Here is a 25,285-nt window from a genome sequence, read left to right as displayed (position 1 = left end):
AGCTTTCACATAAGAAAAGTAACATTCATGCTTCAGAACACTCCTATGGGGGATTTTTAAACTACTTTTAGCTACTTATTTATGCATTATATGTCATAATACTGGATTATATAAATATTAATACTCCTTTTATTGCAACTCTTGTGCCTTTGTTTAAGGGCTGCAGGGAAAAGCCTGGGAACTGCAGGCTGGTGAGCCTAACATCTGTATTGGATGAGTTGTTAGGTATTCTGAGAAACAGGATCTACAGGCATTTAGAGAGGCAAGGACTGATTAAGGACAGTCAGCATGGCTTTGAGTGGAAAATCATGTCTCTCAAATTTGACTGAAATTTTTAAAGGGGTAACCAAGAAGGTAGATGAGGGCAGTGCAGTTGATGGCGTCGACATGGAATTTAGCAAGGCCTTTGACAAGGTACCACATGGTAAGTTGTTGCATAAGGTTAAATCTCACGGGATCCAGGGTGAGGTAGCCAAATGGATACAAAATTGGCTGGATGACAGAAGACAGAGGGTGGTTGTAGAGGGTTGTTTTTTACACTGGAGGCCTGTGACCAGCAGTGGGCCTCAGGGATCAGTGCTGGATCCACTGTTACTTGTCATTTATATTAATGATTTGGATGAGAATTTGGGAGGCATGGTTAGTAAGTTTACAGATGACACCAAGATTGGTGAAGAAGTTTATCTAGGATTGCAAAGGGATCTTGATCAATTGGGCCAGTGGGCTGACAAATGGCAGATGGAGTTTAATTTAGATAAATGCGAGTTTGATGCATTTTGATAGATCAAACCAGGCCAGGACTTACTCAGTTAATGGTAGGGCATTGGGGAGAGTTATAGAATAAAGAGATCTAGTGGTACAGGTTCATAGCTCCTTGAAGTCACAGGTGGACAGAGTGGTGAAGAAAGCATTTGGCATGCTTGGTTTCATTGGTCAGAACATTGAATACAGGAGTTGGGACGTCTTGTTGAAGTTGTACAAGACATTGGTAAGGCCACACTTGGAATACTGTGTACAGTTCTGGTCACCCTATTATGGAAAGGATATTATTAAACTAGAAAGAGTGCAGAAAAGATTTACTAGGTTGCTACTGGGACTTGATGGTTTGAGTTATAAGGAGAGGCTGGATAGACTGGGACTTTTTTCTCTGGAGCGTAGGAGGCTTACCGGTGATCTTATAGAAGTCTGTAAAATAATGAGGGGCATAGATCAGCTAGATAGTCAACATCTTTTCCCAAAGGTAGGGGAGTCTAAAACTAGAGGGCATAGGTTTAAGGTGAGAGGAGAGAGATAAAAAGGGCCCAGAAGGGCAATTTTTTCACAGAGGGTGGTGAGTGTCTGGAACAAGCTGCCAGAGGCGGGTACAATTTTGTCTTTTGAAAAGCGATTAGACAGTTACATGGGTAAAATGGATATAGAGGGGTACAGGTCAAACGTGGGCAATTGGGGACTAGCTTAGGGGTTTTGTTTTAAAAAAGGGCCGGCATGGACAAGTTGGGCCGAAGGGCCTGTTTCCATGCTGTAAACCTCTATGACTCTATGGCCAAGTATTCTGTCTCAACGTTGTGTGAAATTAATTGGATGAAGTTGTAGTTAATTGGTTCCAAGGGTCCTCTATGCACCATCCAGTCTATTTAACAAAGCGATGCTGTCAATTTCACATCCGACTGAAAAATGTTTAATTTTCTTATGAGGTGTTTTCTTTCCATTTTAAAAAGCTGACAATCAGCTGCAGGAGCAATTCCATCCCATTGTAAAGGGCAAAGTGGAATACGTGTAATTGCCCAACACAGATATTGCACGCCACCTGAACAGTTTGGCATGGGGAATACACCAGTACTTGTTTTTTTTTTGCCAAAATTGAGTTGTGCTATCATGCTGGTGTTTAACTCAAAATTTGACTGAATTACCTGGTATTGCTTTTATCTGTATTTAGGCAGACTGTACAAATTAGTGCCAACAATGCACATGGTATTAAAAATGATGGGATAACTTCAAAAATACAAGCTAAGCGTGCTGTGCTTGTATGCTCATTCAATCCACCTTTTATGAAAAATACATTTATGTAGAATGTATTGACTTCTAGATTGTGCTATGTCTAATCAATAGAGCATAAAGATTTTTTTGGTGCTTCGGAACGCTATTATTTTCATAGGATGACATGCTGCTCACAGTTTAGGTGTCAAAATTGTCATAAGATCAACTGTTGCAGTGGTAAGAGATTTGGAAATTAGACACTCTTTGCTAAATAATACTGATTAGATGAAATCCACCAAGTGATTTAATTCATCTAAAGTTTAAAGAGACAGCTGTGCATCATGAATCAAATTGTAGAAAACCATTCTGAAATTCTTTTCAGCTGTCACTTTGATCCAGAAATTAGTCCTGTTTGTGCGGTGTCTTTAATGTAGAAAATGTTCGAATGTACTTCGTGCTGGGGAAAATCAATGCCAAGCATCAGGGTGACACAAAACAGTAAAATGGGTAAATTTTAATAGTTTTTAAAGGTGGGGGAAACAAAGCAAAATGAGTTCCAGGGAATGGAACAAATGGCCTGGAATTTAAACGGCCTTGAAAAAAGTCTCAATCGCGTTTCCACCAGCTATATCAGCAAGTCAGGCCCCGTGTGAGGTTCCCGTCCAAAAGTGGGTAGAGGTTCTTTAAGACTCAAATTGCAGCCGTATGGTTTGAATGACTTGAAGTGATGGTGAAAGCCAAGTACGTCTTCAGGGCTGAGGTGGGTACCCTGATGCTCCATGCTACCATGCCAGTGAGATTCCTGTTGAATCTGAAAGTCTAGTCCTTGGTGCCTTGATTCAGAAATGAGTTGGCAAGTTTGTAAAATGTGCAGATGATCCTAAAAGAGCAGAGGACGCATTTTAAGGTTTAGGTGTGTCATGTATGTAGATAGACAAATACAAAGGGCCTGATTTTTACCATCGCGTTGCGCCCGTTTTCGGGTGCGAAAACTTGGTAAAGTCAGGCGTGAAGTGAGTAGCGCGATCCGCGCCCACCTCCGCACTGGTTCACCCTTTACCAAGGCCTGAAAATGGCCGTGGTCGGGACCGCTTAATGGGCTAGACACCCAACCTTACTAGCACTTCTCCCTTTACCATCGTGTTTGCTGTGAAGCAACAGTGCTAACCACTGTACTACCATGCCGCGCGCGCCCCCCCCCCCCTTCCTGCTGGCGGGATCTTCGGATCCCACCAAAGGCGATCCTTTGTGGCGGGTTGGGCGAGCCACACAAAACGCCATAGACATCAGCAGAATTGAAAGAGCCTGCGGTGGCAAATGGCATCTGTTGCCAGCAAACGTCACAGGTGGGGGATCCTGCTCAGGATATTGCCCTTTGCAAGGAAGGACAAACAGCACTGGTATACAAAACAGGGAATATAATTGGCAAAGGAACAACTTTGAACAGAAACTGGCAAGTAACGATGGGTTTGTTGTTTTTAATGTCAAGATAATGTATGAATGCATAAGAAAATCAAATGTTGAGAGTCCGTAGCCAAATGAGTGAAATGCAAGTCTGCAGAGAAATAATGTATAATACTTTAATCATATGTCATTGTACTACTTGCACTTCAGATTGCTCCACTACAGAAGGGATACGAAATGCATTAGAAAGAGTGGAGAGAACAGTAGTACAAATTATCCCAAGTGTACAGCAGATTAAATGTGTGTAAAGAGCCAAAAAGCTTGAACTCTAGACTTTAAACAGAAAGTTAAAGCAGAAGTGTACAGTATTGTTTGCAAAGAACATTGCTTTAAAGTGAGACAAGTTGGGCAAAGGAATTTAAGTTACTGCAAGTAGATTAAAACTATTAAAGTCTGGGTGATAAACATTGTGATCTACAAGTGAATTGTGGAATTGGAAGTTATTGAAGGAATTGAAGATGTTAAATGCTAGTGACTGAATTGAAATACCAGAAGGATAATCATAAAATTCCTACAGTGTAGAAGGAGGCCATTTGGCCCATCGAGCCTGCACCAGCAACAGTCTCACTCAGGCCCTGGCCCTATCCCTGTAACTCCTTGTATTTTATCCCGCTAGTCCCACTGATACCAAGGATCAATTTAGCATGGCCAATCAACCTAGGCCGCATATCTTTGAAATGTGAGAGGAAACCGGAGCACTCAGAGGAAACCCACACAGACACGGGGAGAACGTGCAAACTCCACACAGTGAACTGAGGCTCAAATTGGACCTATGCCTCTGGCACTGTGAGGCAGCACTGCTAACCACTAAGTCACTTGACTAAGTAGCCTTTTCTTGCATTTCACTTTTTAATTTTTATTTTCTCAAATCTCAGAAGAATATATTTTGTGTACTTCCGCTTTCTAGTTAAATTATTGAATTGCTTTTCCGACATCCAGTGCTGGGTGAGCAGAAATTTCCTTCAATTAAGGGCTGGGAAAACTGAAGCCTTTGTCTTCTGTCCCCACTGCAAATGCCTTTTCATATCTAGTGACTCCATTCCTCTCCTGTGTAACTGTCAGAGGTTAAACCTGACTGTTTGCAACCTTGGTGCCATATTTGACCAGGAAATGAACTTCTGGCCCCAAAACTGTTCCATTGCTAAGACTGACAGTTTCACCTCTGTAGCACCACCTGACTTTGCCCCTGCCTGAGCTCATCTGCTGCTAAAACTTTCATCCATGCCTGTGTACCCTCTAGACTTGACTATTTCAATGCATTCCATAAACTTATGCTAATTCAGAACTTTGCACATGTCCTTGCACCATGTCCTCTCGCCCTGTGGCAGCTGACCAACATTGACTCCAGGAACATCTCAATTTTTAAGATTGTCACCCTTGTTTTCATGGCCTTGTATCTCCCCTTTCTCTCTAGCCTCCTCCAGCCCTTCAACCCTCCAAGATAAATGAGCTAATTTAATGCCAGCCTCTGAGCATCCCTGATTTTAATTGCCACCACCATGGTGTCTGTGACTTAGCTGTCAAGCCCTTGAGCTTTGGAATTCCCTCCCTAAACCTCTCTGTCTCTTTCATCCTTTTAAGATATCCCTTATGCCCTACCTTTTAAACTAAGCTTTTGGCCATCTGCCCTAATATTGTTTTATGTGGCTGGGTGTCAAACATAGCTTTATAGCATTCCTGTGAAGTACAATGGGACATTTTGTTCTGTTAAAAGTGCTACATCAGCTGTTGATGATTTTGTTGTTGATTTTCCTCCCTTTGTAAGTTTTTTTTTTACCTCTCCTGAAGATCAGCTGGTCTTCTTTGTGTCTGGTGGCCTTTAATCAACTTCTGAAGCATTTGTAATTCAAATAAATGGAAGCTTTAATTGGTAACTAATAAATGTTTATAACATTGAAAATGTTGTTAACCAAAAACCCTGATAAGTTCAGGAATGGATATTGAGAAGGTGGCTTTCGTGATTGTTCAAAGCATTTCTGATGTTTTTTGTTGTTATTATGAAATAGTTTTTCCTTTGAGTTACTGAGTGATGTCAGGGGAGATTACCCTGTGGATTTAATGCATTTTATAAAATGGAGTATGTACTTGAAGCAGCTGAATAAAGTTGACCCTTATAAATCATTTTGAGGCACATAGGAGATGCTGGACACCCCAACAAAAAGTATAAATGTCATTTTATCATCCTGCCCTTCGGTTAGAATTTTATTTTCTTGTCTTAGAATTGATTTGCATCTCTTGAAGGTCAAGTTTATTTTTATGTTCCTAGTTTGTAATTATTATCTGCTTTCATTTAAAACCATGTTAGCAAGAATAAATGAATTAATCATTTATAATAGTTTAAAATAACTGCATGCAAACTATGACGTGGCAATTACGCAGGTAACACAATTAAGACATCGATTCAAAGAATGTGTTGCATTTTAAAGCTAGCACAATGTTCTGTTGAAGAGGTGAATAGCCACTCTTTGCTTCATAGCTTTGAATTAGTTATAACCTTGCTGAAAGAATACCATTATTTTAGCTTTGAGGTCTTACAAGAACTGTGTATGTGTGTACTTTTCTGAATGACTGCATAAAAGCTTTTCAGCAGCTTATTGCTTCTCAGTTGAAAACCACAAATTGGGCCTGTCCATGTTTGTGATCTAGTTAACAGGAATACGAAGGGGTGACTGGGTCAAAAGTGTTGCATTTATCAGGATGATTTGCAACTTAAAATATAATGCATTAGACCAAAAGCATCACTTTTCTATTAATGCACTTCAATTTTAACTCCGAATCAATGACCACCGTTCTTTGCTTTCCAGCTAAAGCTTAACTTAAAGCATATTGGTCATTGCATTAAAAATGAATTAATTTTCAAGTGAATTTGTGAAGACTGAAAATATTTTATGCAGGGCAGCGTACTCTACTTTGTTTGAACACTTGAGCGATTCCAGAAATATAGTGGGTTTCTTGCTGTAAGCATTACATTTGTTGCATTATGTAATTGGTTTGAAAATAGCTGAGTCGCCACAGTTCTGAGAGGTTCCTTTCAGCCTTTGAATGTTATTGTTTCACCTTTTGAATGTTGTAACGTGACATTTGCTGCATACAGTGCCATCACAACCATACATTTATGTTTTTTGATTGGGTTTATGTAGGTGTTAAACCGAATACTTCATACAGGGGATAAAGTTTAATGGTGCCTAGTCCTGATTATGTACCCCAGAAATTTCAAACAGTACCCTGTACAACAGTAGTTGCTTAGGAAGATATCAACTGCATTTGCTATATTTCCTACTTCATATTTTACCATAAAAAATTCATATTTTTAAATGCACTGTTAAATACAAACTAGCTTGAATTTTATGGGTAATGGTTGAGACAACATACCCTTAGCAACCTTTCTTTGTTTTGTTTCTTGTAGATCATTGGCCCCAATTCCATACCATGGGTGCGATCCTTTTTAGACAAAATGACAACACACCAGCAGAGCCTGTTCAAGTTCATTGCGTGCAATGAGATTCTCTTGATGCCTGCAGCTGTCTTTATGTTGCTTGGGTAAATATTAAATCTAAACTTCATGTCATTGTTATCGCCTGTTTAATCCTGAAAGCACTAGTTAGTTTTGTTTTTAAATTGTGTTGCTTGACTGAAATGTGTGCATTACAATATGTAAAAGCTGACATTTGTTATTTCACAAAGCTGCTATTCATTTGTACAGTGCTGGAAGATATTAGGCATTTACGTGGCCGTTGTCTCTCCTCGCAGATGTTTGCATACAAATGGTCCACAGCATAAATGACAAGAATTGACCAATACTTGAAAGACTTAACCACCCAAATGATCCAATCGTTAAATATCTTGTTTAGAAATATTTGATCTTTGTGTGTACATGTATTATTATCTCTGAACCAAAGGTTTGCGGGAAAAATCCTACCCTGGACATCTTTACTAAAAAAAAGTACATTGTGAAATTTGGATTCTTGGTGCCCATTATTTGGGTCCTTAAGTTGCCAAGAGATCCAAAACTGAGTCCACAGTACACATTAACCATTCTGTCATGAGAGGTGCTCGATGTGATATTAGTACAGTTTTAACATGCACACAGTGAGCAACCCTTGGAAGTATGCAACGTAGGCAGTCATGATGTCAATTAGTGCAGTGCTAATTCAATGCCCACACTACTGTTTGGGAGCTCAACACTCCAGCTTAAAGTTACTTCTTAATCATGCACAGTTGAACATGCATTCAGCAACAAGAAGGGACCCACCAAGACTATTTAAAGCGATCATCAACAACTTAAATTAGTTGCTCATTTAATTTCTGTTGGTTGTTGCTGAATTTGGAGAAGTGTTTGATACTGTTATTCAGCTGTATGGTACGAGAGCTCAATAAGACTAATGTGAAGAGGTTTACAACTTTTGAAATGTGGCTCTGGCGAACAGCTGGACAGATCTAAGAACCAGTGAATTTGTCCACAGGAAGTCCCAGTATCTCATCAGCTTTTAACTGAAGTAAAGTGAAAGTTGAGAAAGTGATCACCTGAAAAAAGCAGGGTGAGAATCTGCTGCTGGTGACAATTGAAGGTGAAACTTCATGAAGGGACTGTACAGGTGATCAGCATCAGAAATTGGATGGAGGGAAAAATGACAGTGGCACACAGAATTGCAGTGGACACAGAGAGACGTCCCTGTGGACTTTGGCTAATTCTGGACAGATGGCTGGACTTGTTTTAAAGTTGCTAGAATCTACAGGGAATGATCTGGCATAAGCTAAAGGACTTTATCCTGAAGTCAAGGCTTCTGCAAAAACTAGCTGCTCCCAGACATTTCCCTTAGAATACAGCACGAGAGGAAGCATGAGCAGGGCAAGCTACATGAAGAGGATGCAGCAGGAGGTGGAAAGAGGGTTTAGGCAGAAGGCTCTTTCCAGCCAGTGTGCTTGAGTAATTCTTCTGCCTGAATCTCTTGTGAGGAACAGTCTGAGACGTCTGCACTTCAGTAAGGATTTCCTCACTGAAATGTGCCACCTGCAGCCCACATCCACAACTGCAATCAGAGTGGAGTGTTACGGACAGGAGAGAGAGGCAAACTAAGCTACTTTATCTGCCCATCAACTGTCTGTAAGAATGTGTTTTTTTTTAATTGTTTTAAGTAGGCTGTGAAATGTTTATCCATATTGTAACCAGGTGATCTGTAGCAGTCATTTTGTAGTCCAGCAGAGGTCCATTTTTTTTTAAAAAAAACATATTTTTAAAAAAAATCATATTTTGGTCTATTTCATGTCCAGTGGGTATGATAAAGAGCAAGGGCAGCACTGCTAATGGTATGGAGATGGCCATGAACATCTATGCATTGGACTTCTTCCAGACTGGAGACAGTTGCAACATCACAGGGTTTGCCATCCAGCATTGGCTGAGAGAGAGGACTAAAGCTCTCCAGCTAAAATGAGCTGACTACATTTCATTCTTTTCAGAGAGCATATGGAGCTGCAGTTACTTGCTTCACCGTTGTGCTAGGTGCTATTGACTGCAGGCAACACATGTCAACATTGAGACATACTGCAACTGAAAAGGATTTAACTTCCTCAGTGTCACGTTGTTACGTGAGCATAATCAGAGAATCACCCAGGTCAGTGCTTAGTATGCTAACAGCAGTCATGATGCCTTTATTCTGCAGCAGTCTCCATTGACATTTGAGCCATTAAAGCAAACGAAAGGGTGGCTAGTGGGAGATGAAGTCTATCCTACTGACCATGTGCCTCATTATTCTCGCGTGCAATCCAGACTCTCATGAACAGCCAATATACAAAGAAAACCAGGCTGGCACGTACACTGTGACAGAGCAGACCGTTGGTATGCAGAAACATTGATTCTGCTGCCTGGGCTGCTCCGGAGGAGCCCAGCTGTGTTTTCCAGAGCGTGTTTCACAATGCATAGTGGTTTGCTGCATGTTGCACAACATTGCCTTTGAGGACACAGCCCATGCCAGCAAGTGAAGAGCAGCAGGAAAAGGAAGAGAGGAGACAATGTAAACTGAGAAACATACAAAGATTTGTGGCACAGTCGAAGGCATTCAGACAACTTGTATTTCTGCAGGCTGAAAAAAAGCTGTTCAGTCTAATTTCCAGCTCTTGGTGTGTAGCCCTGTATGTTATGGCATCTGAAGTACATATTCATATTTTAAATGCAGTGTGTTTTCTGCCTTTACTGCCCTTTACTGGTAGAACGTTCCGGAGTCCCACCACTTTGAATGAAAAAGTACTCCTTCTCTAAATCTTCAACCAATTACTTTATGCCCCTCATTATTGACCCTCTGCTAATGGAAATCAATCCTTCCTATCCATTCTAATTAGTCCCTCATAATTTTATACACCTCAATTAAATCTCTCCTCCGACACCCGTATTCCAAAGGGAACAGATCCAACCTTTCTGATTATTCCTCATCTCTAAAATTTTCCATTCCTGACAACAATTTTAAAAATCTCCTTCGTACTCTGGTATGATCTCTCTCATCCTGTAATGTGGTGACCAAAAGTGTACACAGTGCACACTCTAACAGCGATCTAACATGTATTTTATACAGTTCTAGCACAGCTTTCCTACTTTTAATACTACACCTCCGTCAATAGAGGGAAGTATGCTGTATGCCTTCTTGACCACCTTCAGGAATCTGTACACATGTTCCCCAAGACCCTCCTTTCCTCCACACTTCTCCGAATCCTTCCATTTCTTGTGTATTCCATTGTCTTGTTTGTCCTCCCCATGTGCCTTACCTCACACTTCTCCAGATTGAAATCTATTTGCCATTTTTCTACAGCTACAGCTTTTTCTTTCACTATTAACTGCGTCAGGTAGAATAACAAATATTGGGTCATTGCAATTTAAGTGGAGAAAATGGTGGGAAATTACTCGAGTGGCTAATTTATCTCCCCTTTTATTGCTGCTGTCATTGATACTTAAATGATTAGTTCCTAGTTTGTTTGATTGTGACCAATTATAGCAACAGAATTGCTGAATTACATTGAATAAGTGTACAGGACTGAGGACACTTGACCGTTGTAATTGTGAAGAGGCTCTCTCGCTATTCAGGACTCTTAATCAGTTATTGAGCCTGACTATATTGGCCAGTTTCCAGAATTTTGCATCATGTCAGCATAGAAAAAGCTGAACGATAGATTCCTGGCATTGTTGTCCACTTCATTGTAACAGGGTCCTGATTTGTAATAGTTTTTTGTGATGTTATGGAGCCTTTCACATCTTCAGGTCACTGGTGAGCAAATAAGTCACAGTCGCTATATAAATCAGAATAGGTTACCCGAACGGGCACCAGAGTGTGGCGACGAGGGAATTTTCACAGTAACTTCATTGCAGTGTTAATGTAAGCCTACTTGTGACACTAATAAATCAACTTCAACTTTTTTTAAAAAAAGTGAAAGTCCATAGGTGGAATGAGTAAACATAAGGAGAAAAGAGAACTTGGTGAAAACAGGAGGCCAATTAATACAAAAGCACAGAAAAGTGAACACATTGAGACAAAATGGTGGGGGCAGAGGTAAATGGAAAGGAGTCTTGTAACTAGTTATAAGCTCTGAACATTGGTTTTTCAGCAGTTGATTTTGACCAATTTTGTGGCAAAAGCAAGGAACTACAGTAATTCAACAATCTTGTGTGATTGGAAGAATTATTTTGAGATGCATTTTGCCTAGTTTGCCCTGTACTTCAGCTAAAGGATAAACAGTTGGCCAGTTAGATAAAAATAAGTTGTGTTGGCACACTCCACCAACAGCATGGCCTGCTATTAGCCAAATCACTAATTTAGTTTTGCTGCTAAACGTTCTATTATCATTTTCTAAAGCTCTTCGGTCCTGACCACAAACCCCCTCCAAAATATAAGTTCGTACACTACTGGGTAACACTTTTCAGCTGGTAATAACTGTACAACCTTTACACACGCTTCTCCCCAAAATGTAAACTTTATCTGTATTTTCATGTAGCAGTTCCCCTCCAACAAGCTCAAGAAGCTACAAAACACTCTGGCACACAGAGTGCCAGAAATCCATCCCCACGAATTCACTCTCTTTCTCCCCTTTTTTTTTGTTGCAAAAATCACCCCCGTGGTTTTTTCAAACAGGCCAACATTCCTGAGACTATTCTTTTATATGACTCATCTTGACCATATGGAAGAAAGAAATTGCATTTAATCCGGATAAATGCGAAGTGATGCATTTTGGAAGAAATAATGTAGGGAGGAGTTATACAATAAATGGCAGAGCCATCAAGAGTATAGAAACACAGAGGGGCCTAGGTGTGCAAGTCCACAAATCCTTGAAGGTGGCAACACAGGTGGAGAAGGTGGTGAAGAAGGCATGTGGTATGCTTGCCTTTATAGGACGGGTTATAGAGTATAAAAGCTGGAGTCTGATGATGCAGCTGTATAGAACGCTGGTTAGGCCACATTTGGAGTACTGCATCCAGTTCTGGTCGCCACACTACCAGAAGGACGTGGAGGTGTTAGAGAGAGTGCAGAGAAGATTTACCAGGATGTTGCCTGGTATGGAGGGTCTTGGCTATGAGGAGAGATTGGGTAAACTGGGGTTGTTCTCCCTGGAAAGACGGAGAATGAGGGGAGATCTCATAGAGGTGTACAAGATTATGAAGGGGATAGATAGGGTGAACGGTGGGAAGCTTTTTCCCAGATCAGAAGTGACGATCACAATGGGTCACGGGCTCAAGGTGAGAGGGGCGAAGTATAACTCGGATATTAGAGGGATGTTTTTTTACACAGAGGGTGGTGGGGGCCTGGAATGCGCTGCCAAGTAGGGTGGTAGAGGAAGACATGCTGACATCGTTTAAGACTTACCTGGATAGTCACATGAGCAGCCTGGGAATGGAGGGATACAAACGATTGGTCTAATTGGACCAAGGAGCGGCACAGGCTTGGAGGGCCTGTTTCCTGTGCTGTACTGTTCTTTGTTCTTTGTTCTGTTTGCAATAGTGCCTTTTAATACCCAAGGCTATCCCAGCATGCTTCATTGTTACTTTTGAAATGTAGTTATTGTTGTAATGTAGGGAAGAAATGGAAGATTATGGGACTATTGTGTGCTAGATGTGGCTGATAATATACCCTGCAATCTGTCCTGTCGAGCCCTAAGTGCTGGGCGGACTTGAAACTGGGAGTGTTTCAGATCCGACTTTTAGACCCTTTCTCAGGCGCCCCCATATACACTCTTCCTGCAAAAATATCAATGAATCCGAATCGTGCTACAGCAGCCTGTGGGTGGGTCTTAACAGCCAGAAACCCTGCAGCTCTGATCGGCACCTCCAACTGCGCGTGCACGGGACAAGAAATGATAGAATGCTGCTCCCCTACCACATCCCTCCCGGGCCAGATAATATCTCCCCCTGGCCCACACAGACATTGCCCCACCCCCACAACATTACTGACCCCCTTATCCACCACCCCCATCCCCCCCCTCCCACCGATCTCGGGCAGAGTGGCAGTGGACCCGTTCTCCACCACAACGTTGTCTACCTGATACGCTGCAAGAAAGGATGTCCCGAGGCATGGTACATTGGGGAAACTATGCAGACGCTGCGACAACGGATGAATGAACACCGCTCGACAATCACCAGGCAAGACTGTTCTCTTCCTGTTGGGGAGCACTTCAGCGGTCACGGGCATTCGGCCTCTGATATTCGGGTAAGCGTTCTCCAAGGCGGCCTTCGCGACACACGACGGCGCAGAGTCGCTGAGCAGAAACTGATAGCCAAGTTCCGCACACACGAGGACGGCCTCAACCGGGATATTGGGTTCATGGCACACTATTTGTAACCCCCACAGAGTTTCACTGGCTGTCTTGTCTGGAGACAATACACATCTTTTTAGCCTGTCTTGATGCTCTCTCCACTCACATTGTTTTGTTTCTTAAAGACTTGATTAGTTGTAAGTATTCGCATTCCAACCATTATTCGTGTAAATTGAGGTTGTGTCTTTATATGCTCTGTTTGTGAACAGAATTCCCACTCACCTGAAGAAGGGGCTTGCAGCTCCGAAAGCTTGTGTGGCTTTTGCTACCAAATAAACCTGTTGGACTTTAACCTGGTGTTGTTAAACTTCTTACAATATTTATCCCTCAGCCAACATCATTAAACAGATGATTTGGTCATCATCATGTTGCATGTGGGAACTTCACTGCATGCAAAATGGGCTGCTGTGCTTCCTACACAATGACTGTGCTTCTAAAATACTTAGCTGGAAATCATTTTGGGACATCTTGAGGTCACGACCAGCACTATCTAAATGTAAACTTCTTCGATTTAACCTTTCATCATCAAATAATTTGCCCTGTTCTGCCTGTACCTGCTCTTTGAAAAAGCTGTCCAATTCTTTCCGTTTCTCTGCTCTTTCTCCATAGTCTTGTAAATATTTCCTTTCCAGGAATATATCCAAATCCATTTTGAAAGTTACTATTGAATCTACTTCTGCCACACTTTCAGGCAGTCCATTCCAAATCATAACTCATGTTTAAAATAAATATCCCTTTTTCACCAGGTTTTTCTTTTGCTAATTTTTCTAAATCTGTCCCCTCTGGTTCCAAATCCTTTTTCTTAGTTGCTCTATCAAAACCCCTCAATCCCCCCCAACATCTTTATTCTTGAACAATGTTCCAATGTATTTCATGTCATAATGTTGAAATATTTGTTCCTGTTTGAAATACTATCATAACTTTCATTTTCTGCTGAATAGCAAATGGTTGCAACATTTTCTGCGCCACATATGGGAGGGTACATTTTGAATAACAGGTGTATGGAAATGTTTGCCAGAAGATACTTATCATGTATACATCTTCAGTACTGTGTATGACGCTTTCACGTAAATCTTTTCCACATATCCCCAGGCTACTTCAAGGCGCATACAGATGCAGAAGGCTCACCTAGCGGAAGTGTCTTGTTGTCCTCTATTCGTGCATCCAAATCTTTTTTTTTCAGGGTATTTACCTCCATTCCCCTATGTGAAAATTGACTCCGTACTTTCGTCACTCTGTGGAAAGAAATTTTTTTGTTAGTTTATACCTGTGCCATCTTGTCCTACTGTAACAGTTGTGATAGCTTGAGGTAATATTCTGGATTTACATTTACTAAATTGGTTCTCTGTAGACCCTTCACTTCTTTCATTCACCTTTCATGGTTTTAAAGGTCAAGTTTATCCAGTCTCCTGTTAGGGAAATGCTCAGGACTAGTCTTGTGATTGACCAAAGGATTGAATTACTTCTTTTACTCAGTGATTATAACTGGACACAATGCTAAAGGTATTCTGACCAGAAAGCCACATGGTATAGACATGACTCCCAATGACTCTTTAGATGCTATTTATTTTGCTGTTTCAGATCAATATTTATGTTAAGCATTCATTCTTGATCATCCGGATTTCAGTCATCCATTTTCTCTTCCAGGTGCACTTGACAGTATCAAATTTCATCTATTGTCATTTTGCCCATTTGACTGATTTCTTATTTAGAAGTTTCCAGCCCTGCTCAACAAGACTCTCTGTCCCTGCTAGTTTAGTAACACCTGATCATTTTTTTAAAAATCCCAGTTAAAGAAGTAGGAAACACTAGTGTTTGAAACAGCAGTTTGTAACATAATTCCTCAAACACTTAACTATTACTTCCTACCCCTGAGCCAACTTCTTATCTGATCACGTTATTTACTGTAAATTTTGAGCTTAAAAATAGGCTTTCCTGAAGAACTTAGTTGGATCCCAAGGAACACCACTTGAGATGCAACTTTCTTCAAAAACTCAAGAATATTTGCCATTTTGAACACAATGCCGGGGCATTGAGTTTAAAAATTGGCAAGTCATGTTGCAGCTTTATAGAACCTGAGTTAGGCCGCACTTGGAATATAATATAGTGTTCAATTCTGGTCGCCACACTACCAGAAGGATGTGGAGGCTTTGGAGAGGGTACAGAAAAGATTTACCAAGATGTTACCTGGTATGGAGGGCATTAGCTATGAGGAGAGGTTGGAGAAACTTAATTTGTTCTCACTGGAGCAACGGAGGTTAAGGGGAGACCTGATAGAAGCCCACAAGATTATGAGAGGCATGGACAGAGTGGATAGTCAGAAGCTTTTTCCCAAGGTGGAAGAGTCAATTACTAGGGGCATAGGTTTAAAGGAGATGTACGAGGCAGATTTTTTACAGAGTTGCAGGTGCCTGGAACTCATTGCTGGGGGAGGTATTGGAAACAGATACGGTAGTGACTTCTAAGGGGCGTCTTGACAAGTACATGAATAGGATGGGAATAGAGGGATATAGTCCCCGGAAGGGTAGAGGGTTTTAGTTAAGTCGGGCAGCATGGTCGGTGCAGGCTTGGAGGACCGAAGGGCCTGTTCCTGTGCTGTAATTTTCTTTGTTTTATATAGGATAATTTCCATCCAAATCCAGTTGATTACTATTTATTGGGCTATTGCCATACTATTAATTCTTACATTTTCTCTTGATAATCGATTTGATTACTTTGAGTTATCATCTAGGATTAGTTACCTTGTTTCATTAAGGTTTTCTCTCAATTGTCCTTTAATAAGGTGATAAAGTATGCAGTGAAGAAAGCCATACTGCAATCCAACAGTTTTGGAACAGATACTGAATTACAGTCCAAGGAACTTTTTTCCCTCTTTCTGCTAAAGTGTCAGTATATTTTGGAGTCCAGTTTGCAGAAATGTTACAAGTTTGGATGTCAATGACAGTTCACTTTACATAAAGCAAAGTGATGCAGGAGGTATCAATGAGGAACAAGTAACCAGCAAAAAATCCTGTTTTTAAAAGAAGGCTGCAATCAGATTAGTGCATGAAAAAGGATCAGTCAAATTGTTCATAATGTATTTGCACTACTATTGGCCGAATGTATAAAGATGGAGGTAACATGTAATATAATAAGCACATAAAATCATATATCTGGAACAAAAATCGTTACATTTATCCATAAAAATAATCACGGTGTTAAGAATGCTTGAGAGGTTTTCCTACATCATCCCGCACTTACATTTTTTTGCAAAAGAGAGAAACTCATCATAACAGTTTTAGTTTAATCTTGCTGCTGTGGAGTTACGTCTTGTTGAGCCCACGATGGCAACAAGGTAGAAAGCACCAGGAAAATACAGTGCTTGATTCTGAGTGTGGGGGTATGTGCACATAGTTATGATGAGGTGGAAAATTTTCAAATAGCTATGGGACAAAACAAAGAAGGGAAAATTTAAACAGAAATAAAAGGATTATTTTTTCCCCATCAATTTATGCACTTTAATACGCAAAATAAGAATCCTAACCTCAAAGTTTCATGGTGGATTTTTGTGATGGAGTCTGATGTTTGTGTCAGAGATATTTAGGACATTTTGAATCTAATCTCAGACATTGACTAACCGATTCACATTACATTCAGTCAGATTCAGATCCTGGAAAATTATCACATGCCAGATTCAATTCTGAGTAGAGAGAATTATTTATTTTTCTGATCAACTATTTATGTAAGGTTTGAGTTTCCAAAAGTATTCCTAAAGCCGAATTTTGTGCCAGTCCTTTTTAATTTTTGCAAAATATTCCTGCCACGTTGTTCTTTCCCTTTCCCTGCTAAAGGGATACAATGGTACTTTGTGCTTTATGGAATCTCGGCATTTGTCTTTTATGCGTATGGAGGCCTGGATAATGAATGTCACCAAGCTAGAATCTTGGCTTTACCCTTAGTGCCCATTTTCAGCAAGATTGCTGCAGCCAATATAAGCCTGGCTAAAGTCAGTTAACTCAGCAGCGAGATAGATAACCCTAGGACTGTCTTTGTGAGGTTTGAATAGTCATTCTATAAGCTTGCTCAGCAATCAACCCATCTCCTAGACCTGATGTGAGAATGACTTGCAGTGATAATGGTAGTGATGATGCTTAACATGTTTTTGTATCATTCCTCATGTGTGTTTTACCAGAACTGTTTAATCTATTTAAAATAAACATCTCCTTGAAAATAGAAGACAAGCTGTTGTCATACAAGTCTGTTAAGCAATTTTTATCTATTATTTAGGCTGTTGCCTATAAGAGACTGCATGTGGTTGCTAAGTAGGCTTTCTAGAACCTGTTTTTGAAAGGTTCATTTGGCGAATCAGCATATCTGCCAAAACGATTTAATGTGCTATAGTGTTTGGAATTTTCCATGCCTGCACTATAACGGTCATTGAAGCTTGGGGGGTGGGAGCGGTGGTGGTGGAGTGAAACTGGGGGAAGCTAATTTATCACTGGAATGCTTCATCAGTTTGATGATGCAGTTAAAATTTGCCTTTGATGGTTTTAAGTACTTCAGAGCTGCAATACTGCATGACATTTTTGATACAAAAACCAAATACTGCGGATTCTCAGAAATCCTATTTTTAACATTTGATAGCAAGTTTCAAATGTATAATACAATTAGTCTGTCATACTGTATATACATATCTTGTATCACATGGATCTTAATTCCTCTTGTGCAATCTTTAAAACGATAAACAGCATTACGTTCATTTATGTACTCCGTTTCACTTTAACCATTCACAAGTCTGGTGAGGTTTTTTGTTTCTTGTGGCTGATGCCGATAATTATGTTTCATGGACATTTATCTCACCCTGGGTATGTTTCTTGGAAATCTCTGCAATATGTATGGATACTTTTAGTGGTGAAGGGTAACATAATACAAAAGTGAACTGATTGAAACTTGTCATGAGAAGTCTTGATGTCTTTGAAAGCAATTGTGGTTAAATATTGTATCTTGTATTTTAGCCATGTTATGCATACATGCACACTTGGGAATACGTGAGAATTTATACCATGATCAAACTGTTGATGGCAAGACTGCTTGCCTGCTTGCTTTTTTGTAGGAAAATAGCAGGTGATTAAATAGAAGAATCAGTAATAATTGTAACTGTTGTGCTACAAATTATTTGAACTTTTTATCTCCACACCAGCCCCGACTTGGAAATGTGTCTGTACACAATGATACTGTTTAACCTTATATTGAGGAGGATGTGGTAGACTCTGCACTTGGAATCATAGAACATTGTGGCATGGAGAGAGGCTGTTTCCTTCTCCAGTTCTCGAGAAAAGTTAACCCTTTAGACATATTTCCCTGTCCAACGTTGTTGGTCGCTTTTATCTTGATGCAGCAATTTGTTGCTACAATAATATATTAAACTGCACAGTAAATTGATGCAGTTTTACATGATGAACTCCAATGAACTGTGATATTAGAGGTGGGTGCAGAAGCAGGAAAGATCTCGGGAGTCTCATTGAATAGCACATCATCCTAACTTCCACATATAGAACCTTTGCTTAATGATCAATCCTGAATACCCTGTCTAATATTATTGTAGTGACACTGTGTGCCTAAGGACTATAATGGTTCCAGTTCTACCTTCTCAGAACAACTCGGGATGGGCAATAAATGCAGGCTTGTCGGTGTCATCTATCTTGAAGTACTTTTTAAAAACGTTTTTCCCACAAGAATAGGGAAAAGATCAGAAGGTAATTAATTTCAGACTGATCTTGCAGCTTGATTTGAGTAGAGGGGATCCAGGAGTATCTGTTCTGTTGGCCAACAAGTAGACTATTCTTCAGAGTTAAAGGATGGGAAAATATGAAATAACTTCAAAATACACATGTTTTAAAATAAGTTGCAAAATTTTGTAAAATTAGTTTACACTTTGTTTACCCTTTAATGTAGAAAACCTGCACAACATGGAGTTTCGGCATCTCTGAAATAGGTGGATAGTAAATAATATGAATTGGGAAAATTAACAGTTCAATACAGTAAGAAACCTTTATGGAATAAGTTGATAGTTGGACATTTTAGTGAAATCTTATTTTGCCTATTAAAAAGAACACAAAAGGCACAGCGAATTTAACCAGCATTTGTAAGTTTGTGCAAGTCAAGTAAAATTGTAGGCAAGGTCTGTTTTAGGCTAATGAATACTATATTCCTATTATTATCCTGTATTGCATCTGAATTTTTTTTTCAGTGATATCAACAGTGCCTGCCTTTCGTGCCAGTTTGATTTCCACTGTATCAAACTTCAGAGGTCAGATGTACTTTTACATCTTACCCTGGGCAGTTTGGACTCTTTCATTTAGATTTGTTCCACTTGTTGCTGTCCCCTTCTGATTTCGCTGATAGTTCTTTCGAGCTGACAAATATATTGGGTAATGATGCATTGCAGTAATGTATGCACACTTGGCAAGAGCTGATGTGTGGCACAAATTATGTATCACTTACCAGGCAATAGCCATTCCAACAAGAGGGAGTGTCATCACCCTCCTGGATATCCAACAACATTGCTATAATCAAATCCCCCACTCTGAGAGGGTGTCACCATTAACCAGAAACTTTTCCAGACTAGCTATATAGGTATTGTGACCTCAAGAGCAGATCAGAGTCTGGGATTTTGGCACAAGCGATCCGCATTCTATGTCCCCAGTGCTTTTCCACAATCCTTCATAGCACACGAGAAGGGTATGATGGAATATTGTCCACTTGAGTGGATGAGTGCATCCCCAATTACTGAGAAAACCCAATGCCATCCAGGGCAAAGCAATCATTTGATCAGCACCCCATCCACCATCTTTTGCATTTACTCTGTGCACCATGGTGCAGTTTGTACTATTTACCAGAAACACAGCAACAACTTGCCAAGATTCCTTCCATAGTACATCCTAAACCCATGAACTCTGCAACCTAGAAGGACAAGGGCAGCAGGTGCATGAGAACGCCGGGCACTAGCTGGTTACCCTCCAAATCGACAACAATTTTGACTTGGGAACATATTGCTGTTCCTTTATTATCATGATGTGGAGATGCCAGCGTTGGACTGGGGTAAACACAGTAAGAAGTCTCACAACACCAGGTTAAAGTCCAACAGGTTTATTTGGCAGTACAAGCTTTCAGAGCACTGCTCCTTCATCAGGTGAGTGGGATTTCAGTTCACAAACAGGGCATATAAAGACACAAACTCAATTTACAAGATAATGGTTGGAATACGAGTCTTTACAGGTAATCAAGTCTTAAAGGTACAGACAATGAGAGTGGAGAGAGGGTTAAGCACAGGTCGAAGAGATGTGTATTGTCTCCAGCCAGGACAGTTAGTGAGATTATGCAAGTCCAGGCAAGTTGTGGGGGTTACAAATAATGTGACATGAACCCAAGATCCCAGTTGAGGCCAACATCATGTGTGCGGAACTTGGTTATCAGTTTTTGCTCAGCGATTCTGCGTTGTCGTGAAGGCCGCCTTGGAGAACGTTTACCCGACGATCAGAGGCTGAATGGCCGTGACTGCTGAAGTGTTCCCCAACAGGAAGAGAACATTCCTGCCTGGTGATTGTCAAGCGGTGTTCATTCATCCGTTGTCGTAGCGTCTGCATGGTCTCCCCAATGTACCATGCCTTAGGACATCCTTTCCTGCAGCGTATCAGGTAGACAACGTTGACCGAGTTGCAAGAGTATGTACCGTGTACCTGGTGGATGGTGTTCTCACGTGAGATGATGGTATCCATGTCAATGATCTGGCATGTCTTGCAGAGGTTACTGTGGCAGGGTTGTGTAGTGTCGTGGTCACTGTTCTCCTGAAGGCTGGGTAGTTTGCTGCGGACAATGGTCTGTTTGAGGTTGTGCGGTTGTTTGAAAGCAAAAAGGGGGGTGTGGGAATGGCCTTGGCAAGATGTTCATCTTCATCGATGACATGTTGAAGGCTTCGGAGAAGATGTCGTAGCTTCTCCACTCCGGGGAAGTACTGGACTACGAAGGGTACTCTGTCCGCCGTGTCCCGTGTTTGTCTTCTTAGGAGGTCGGTGTGGTTTTTTGCTGTGGCACGTCTGAACTGTCAATCGATGAGTTGAGCTCCATATCCTGTTCTTATGAGGGCATCCTTCAGCATCTGGAGTTGTCTGTTGCGATCCTCCTCATCTGAGCAGATCCTGTGTATACGGAGGGCTTGTCCGTAGGGGATGGCTTCTTTAACGTGTTTAGGGTGGAAGCTGGAGAAGTGGAGCATCATGAGGTTATCCGTGGGCTTGCAGTACAGTGAGGTGCTGAGGTGACTGTCCTTAATGGAGATGCGTGTGTCCAAGAATGCAACCGATTCCGGAGAGTAGTCCATGGTGAGTCTGATGGTGGGATGGAACTTGTTGATGTCATCATATAGTTGTTTCAGTGATTGTTCGACATGAGTCCAAAGGAAGAAAATGTCATCGATGTATCTAATGTATAGCATTGGTTGAAGGTCCTGTGCGGTGAAGAGGTTGTTTTCGAACCTGTGCATGAAGATGTTGGCATATTGAGGTGCGAATTTGGTCCCCATGGCTGTCCCGTGTGTCTAGATGAAGAACTGGTTGTTGAAGGTGAAGACATTGTGGTCCAGAATGAAGCGGATGAGTTGTAAAATTGCATCTGGAGATTGGCAGTTGTCGGTGTTGAGTACTGAGGCAGTTGCGGCAATGCCATCGTCGTGGGGGATGCTGGCGTAGAGTGCCGAGACATCCATTGTGACGAGGAGTGCTCCTGGTTCAACTGCTCCATGTGTGCTGAGTTTCTGTAGGAAGTCCGGAGTGTCGCGACAAAAGCTGGGGGTTCTTTGTACAATGGGTTTCAGGATGCCCTCGACATAGCCGGAGAGGTTCTCGCACAGGGTCCCATTGCCCGATACAATGGGACGGCCGGGTGTTTTGGCCTTGTGTATCTTCGGGAGGCAGTAGAGATCTCCAACGCGGGGAGTACGTGGGATGAGAGCATGGAGGGTCCTCTGAAGGTCCGGATCAAAGGTCTTGATCAGTCTGTTGAGTTGACGGATGTGTTCTTTGGTCAGATCTGTGGGTAACTGTCTGTAGTGTTCCTCATTGTTCAATTGTCGGTACACTTCTTTGCAGTAATCCATTCTGTTCAGTATGAGGTGGCCCCTCTGTCTGCTGGTTTGATAATGTTGCGGTTGGTCTTGAGAGCGCGAATGGCGTTGCGTTGTGCTTGGGTGACATTCAGGGCTGTCTTGAGTACGGCTGATGAGTCTGGCATTGATGCACCTTCTAGCGGCTTGGGCATGCATGTCGAGTCGAGGGCAGCGGCCTTCCGGAGGAGTCCAATTCAACTCTTTCCTCGTTGTTTGCTGCACCGTGGATCTCTGTTGGCTGTTCCGGTTCATTGGCTGTCTCATTGTGTTCGCTGTTGGCCTCCTTGGAGTTTGTGGAAGAACTCCCGCAGCCTCATGCGCCTGATGAATTCCTCTGTCCGCTGCGAGACTGATGGGGTCTATTTTGGTGGTGGGGCAGAAATTGAGCCCTCAGCTGAGAACTTCGATTTAATCTGGTTGAAGTGTGTAGTCCGACAAATTAACAATGGACTTCCCTGCAGTGGTACTGTTTCCTACTCTGGTACTGGGGGGGGCTTGGTTGCTGCTGGTGGTGATGCCGAGTTTCTCAAGTTTCCTGTTCTTGATGTGCATGTAGATGGCGTAGTTCCTTTGTCTCGTCTGCTTGGCAGGGTTTCACAGCTGGTCTGCGTCCTGAGCGCAAGTTGAGAACTCTATCTTGGTTTCCAGGATGCGGTGTTCGCTGTAGAACTGGTGTATGAGGTAGTTGAGGAGTGTGAGAGGTGCGACAGCGTAGTCTGTGTTATGGGTTGACCTGAGTGGGTTCGTGATCTGTATTCCTTTCGGTATCTTGTCTGCTTTCTTGCATCTTTGTAGAAACTTGATGTCTGTGTCGATATGCGCAATCTTCTTGGAGATCCTCTCCACTTGGAGCCGGCAGTTTGCCATGATGTGGAGATGCACAGTAAGAAGTCTCTCAACACCAGGTTAAAGTCCAACAGGTTTATTTGGTAGCACAAGCCACACGCTTTCAGAGCGCTGCTCCTTCATCTTGCTTGGGCTTGCAAAATCTCACTAACTGTCCTGGCTGCAGACAATACACATCTCTTTAACCTGTGCTTAACCCTCTCTCCACTCACATTGTCTGTACCTTTAAGACTTGATTATCTGTAAAGACCCACATTCCAATCATTATCTTGTAAATTGAGTTTGTGTTTTTATATGCCCTGTTTGTGAACAGAACTCCCACTCACCTGATGAAGGAGCAATGCTCTGAAAGCTTGTGGCTTGTGCTACCAAATAAACCTGTTGGACTTTAACCTGGTGTTGTGAGATTTCTTGCTGCCTTTATTGTCCCAAGGCAAACTTCTGGAACTCTACCTAACAGCACAGTGCTTGTACCTTCACTACACATACTGCAATAATTCAAGACGACAGCTGACAACCACCTCCTCAAGGGAAATTAGGGATGGAAATTAAATAATGACTTTGTCAGTGATGCCAGCATCCCATGAATGAATACAACAAGAAGTAATAGCCTATCCATTTGATCATTTTTAAAAAGCTCTTTTAGTCTTCCTCCCTCTATTATATTGTGAGGAGCCAGTGTCTCCTCGTGATTACACATCATGTGAAACAATACTCGGAAAACCAGTATAACAAGCTTGTCATTTTTACAGCTTTTTTCAATTTGGAAGCCTGTTATCCATGTTCATTTAAGTCTTTAAAATAATACACTTTGTTTTGAGCTTCAAACCCGACTGCTCTCTTTCCACTCTATACTAAGATAGATACTCAAATATTATCCAAACAGTATCATATATTGCCCATTTTCTTATTCAGTTTTGATCTCATTAAGGATCCAATTGGAGGAATGTGTGAACAATTTTGGACTATCAATGCCATAATTCTTTTGCTGCCATAATAGTAATAAGGAACTTAGAAGAGTTGATAACCTTAAAATATACTAGCAAGTCTGAAATTGAGAATGGCTAAATGCACGGATAGTATATAATGTTTAAAAATTCAGCTTTATTCCACTGGCAGTTAATATTTCTGGAAGGAATGCAGCTCCGATTTTGGGAGAGCAGGATAATTACTCATTACAGCCTTGCAAGTGCTTATTTTCAGTAGAGCTTGTGGACTTTAAAAATTTCCTTGAGATTTCTGATTAGTTGATTGACAGGGTCACGTAATGATGTGGGTCTGAAGCAGAGAATAACTGCTTTTGCAGAAAGCAGATGACACCTGCTTGAAGTTAGAATGATTTTGATCTCATTTCCTCTCTGAAAGCTTCATTCATGACTGTCTGCGCTTATAGCAAGTATATTTGTGATTGCTGATTAGATTTAAAATGGCCTTTAGGTCTGTAAAACAAATGTTGATTATTTGGAATGGAAACAGTGATCAGTTAGAAATTAAAGTTGTTTCCTTTTCATTTTTAAATACTGTTCAACTGTTAAAAGTTAAGTTATAATTTATTTATTAGTTATATTTAAACTGTTATTAAATAAAGTTTGTTTCACTTTTTAAAAATCTCTACTTTGTTAATGGAAACATTCCTGGAAGGAAGTATGCTTTCCTCACATTTATGCCAAAATAGAAAAACTGTGGAGGGCTAGTCTGGCTCTGTAATATCCCTTGGGGTTCAGGTCTGGGACCCTAACATTTGCAAGTGTTTGTTTTAAGTAGAGCTTATGGACTTTTGTTTCCTTAAGTTCCCCTGGGCTTCTGATTAGAGTGATTGCCAGGGTCATGTGATGATGTGGTTAACATGCAGAGCTGGATATGTTGCAGAGACAGAAAAAGCTTTTGGAGAAAGTAGTTAGTTGCAGCTGAAGCCTAGTTGAAGTTAGGATTTTACAGGCTTCTGGACTCCTCTCTCTAATGTTTGTGGGTAATGCTTAAAAATTCAGCTTTATTCTGCTGGCAGTTGATATGTCTAGAAGGTATGCAGTTCAGATTTTCTCTCGCTCTCGCTCTTTCTGAAAGCAA

General features: G+C 41.2%; 1 protein-coding gene across 3 annotated transcripts in view; it reads left to right on the top strand.

Annotated features, from left to right (window-relative positions):
* The window catches only part of LOC144492963 (transmembrane protein 33-like), a 154,763-nt gene that overhangs the window by 61,595 nt on the left and 67,883 nt on the right, over positions 1 to 25,285 (top strand). For all 3 annotated transcript variants that reach the window (XM_078211675.1, XM_078211674.1, XM_078211676.1), the window contains exon 6: positions 6,848 to 6,981. In XM_078211675.1, the coding sequence (XP_078067801.1) occupies positions 6,848 to 6,981 (134 nt within the window). The remainder of the gene's footprint in view (positions 1 to 6,847; positions 6,982 to 25,285) is intronic.

The sequence above is a fragment of the Mustelus asterias genome, chromosome 4 (genome assembly GCF_964213995.1).
Source record: "Mustelus asterias chromosome 4, sMusAst1.hap1.1, whole genome shotgun sequence".
NCBI classification, from domain to species: domain Eukaryota; kingdom Metazoa; phylum Chordata; class Chondrichthyes; order Carcharhiniformes; family Triakidae; genus Mustelus; species Mustelus asterias.
The sequence above is the reverse complement of the archived record's forward strand: the minus strand, read 5'-3'. Positions and strand labels throughout refer to the sequence as shown.